At 67.8% G+C, this 2,503-nt stretch overlaps 1 protein-coding gene across 1 annotated transcript; it reads left to right on the forward strand.

The window, feature by feature from the left end:
* Nucleotides 1-500: 500 nt before the first annotated feature.
* Nucleotides 501-1,523, forward strand: LOC147107945 (homer protein homolog 3-like; the record flags this gene model as incomplete). The annotated part of the gene is made up of 2 exons (XM_086005974.1): nucleotides 501-599; nucleotides 784-1,523. Coding segments are annotated over 2 exons (297 nt in total), but the record flags the coding sequence as incomplete, so codon positions are not given.
* Between the last annotated feature and the right edge of the window lie 980 nt (nucleotides 1,524-2,503).

Consider the following 2,503-nt stretch of genomic DNA (forward strand, 5'->3'; position numbering starts at 1 on the left):
CATGCGTTGCCGCGGTCTGCCCGTGCGTTACCGCGGTCTGCCCGTGCGTTGCCGCGGTCTCGGTCTCCCCGTGCGTTGCCACGGTCTCGGTCTCCCCGTGCGTTGCCGCGGTCTCGGCCTCCCCGTGCGTTGCCACGGTCTCGGTCTCCCCGTGCGTTGCCGCGGTCTCGGCCTCCCCGTGCGTTGCCGCTGTCTCCCCATGCGTTGCTGCCGTCTCCCCGTGCGTTGCCGCCGTCTCCTCGTGCGTTGCCGCGGTCTCGATCTCCCCATGTGTTGCCACGGTCTGCCCGTGCGTTGCCGTGGTCTCAGTCTCCCCGTGCGTTGCCGCGCTCTCCCCGTGCGTTGCCGCGCTCTCCCCGTCCGTTGCCGCGGTCTCCCCGTCCGTTGCCGCGGTCTCGGTCTCCCCGTGCGTTGCCGCGCTCTCCCCGTGCGTTGCCACGCTCTCCCCGTCCGTTGCCGCGGTCTCCCCGTCCGTTGCCGCGGTCTTACTCACCTTCTGACTGATCTTTTTGTTTCAGGAGATCCAGTTGTTGAGGAGCCAAAAATCTGATGTTAACGAGTTAGAGAGTGACCGCGAGGAGGCGCTGCTCAGACTGCAGGTACGGGGGGAGAAGGAGGGGGGCAAGGGGCACGGGGGGAGGGAGGGGGTTTAGGGTTTAGGGGGCTTTGTGTTTGTCCAGCTCAGTCCCCGCGAGGACTATGGTCAGAGAGCAGCACCATCCCATGGGTCTGGAGGGAGCTCGAACTGACGGTATCTGACCTCGCCTTTGCCTTTTTTCTCAGGAGGTTGAGGGTCGGAACGCTGAGCTAGAGCAGCAGCTTCAGGATGTGGAGCAGACGCTGGTCGACTGTGTGAATGATCGAGAGAGGATCCAGTGTGACGCCCGAAAACTTCTGGATATCCTTGACGTCAAGCTCTACGAACTGAACGATTTGCGCCAGAGTTTAGCTAAAATTGCAGAGAAGGAGGAAAAGTCTTGAAATGTGCGGCCGGACCTGGTGCGGTGAACTTGGATCCCGAGTCCCCTCGATGTCCAGCGACTCCCTCACACACAGCACCCTCTCAGTCGGTCTAATCGCCCCACCCCCGCTGCTCATTCACTATTATTTACAGGGAGTCCGACGGGACCCGAGCACCACATCTGACCTCCTCTCAGTTGTTTGTATAAACCCGTGTTCGATCTGAGTCCAGCAGATAGTAAAATAATCGATCTCGGCTCCCAGTGAGTGAGCGATTCAATTACTCGCTGCTCCTTCCTGCAAATTTCTCTCCTTCCAGTATTTGTCCAATTTCCTTTTGACAGTTATTATTGAATCTGCTTCCACCGCCCTTTCAGGCACTGAGCATAAGGCCATTGCTGATCCTCAGAAAATACTTTCTGTACAGAGTCGCATTACTGGGCCCCGCCCCCCGCCCACTGGGCCCCGCCCCCTGCCCACTGGGCCCCGCCCCCCACCCACTGGGGCCCCCCCCGCCCACTGGGCCCCGCCCCCCCGCCCACTGGGCCCCGCCCCCCCCGCCCACTGGGCCTCGCCCCCCCCGCCCACTGGGCCCCGCCCCCTGCCCACTGGGCCCCGCCCCCTGGGCCCTCCCCCCCGCCCACTGGGCCCCTCCCCCCGCCCACTGGGCCCCGCCCCCGGCCCACTGGGCCCCGCCCACCGGGCCCCTCCCCCCGCCCACTGGGCCCCTCCCCTGCCCGCTGGGCCCCTCCCCCCGCCCACTGGGCCCCGCCCCCCCGCCCACTGGGCCTCGCCCCCCCCGCCCACTGAGCCCCGCCCCCCGCCCACTGGGCCCCGCCCCCCACCCACTGGGCCCCCCCCTGCCCACCGAGCCCCTCCCCCCCGCCCACCGGGCCCCTCCCCCCGCCCACTGGGCCCCGCCCACTGGGCCCCCCGGCCCACTGGGCCCCTCCCCCGCCCACCGGGGCCCCGCCCACCGGGCCCCTCCCCTGCCCGCTGGGCCCCTCCCCCGCCCGCTGGGCCCCGCCCACTGGGCCCCGCCCCCACCCACTGGGCCCCCCCCCGCCCCCCGCCCACTGGGGGCCCCCCGCCCACGGCCCCGTGCCCCACCCCCCGCCCACCGAGCCCCTCCCCCTGCCCACCGGGCCTCGCCCACCGGGCCCCTCCCCCCACCCACTGGGCCCCTCCCACTGCCCGCTGGGCCCCGCACCCCCGCCCGCTGGGCCTCGCCCCCCCGCCCACTGGGCCCCTCTCCTGCATCCTGGGCCCCTCCCCCCGCTCACCGGGCCCCTCCCCTCACTGTAACACTCTGATATACCCCACACCCTCACTGTAACACACTGATATACCCCACACCCCTCACTGTAACACTCTGATATACCCCACACCCCTCACTGTAACACTGATATACCCCACACCCCTCACTGTAACACTCTGATATACCCCACACCCCTCACTGTAACACTCTGATATACCCCACACCCCTCACTGTAACTCTGATATACCCCACACCCCTCACCGTAACACTCTGATATACCCCACA

The sequence above is a fragment of the Somniosus microcephalus genome, chromosome 13 (assembly GCF_052327205.1).
Source record: "Somniosus microcephalus isolate GS21.2 chromosome 13, FLI_Smic_1.0, whole genome shotgun sequence".
Lineage (NCBI taxonomy): Eukaryota > Metazoa > Chordata > Chondrichthyes > Squaliformes > Somniosidae > Somniosus > Somniosus microcephalus.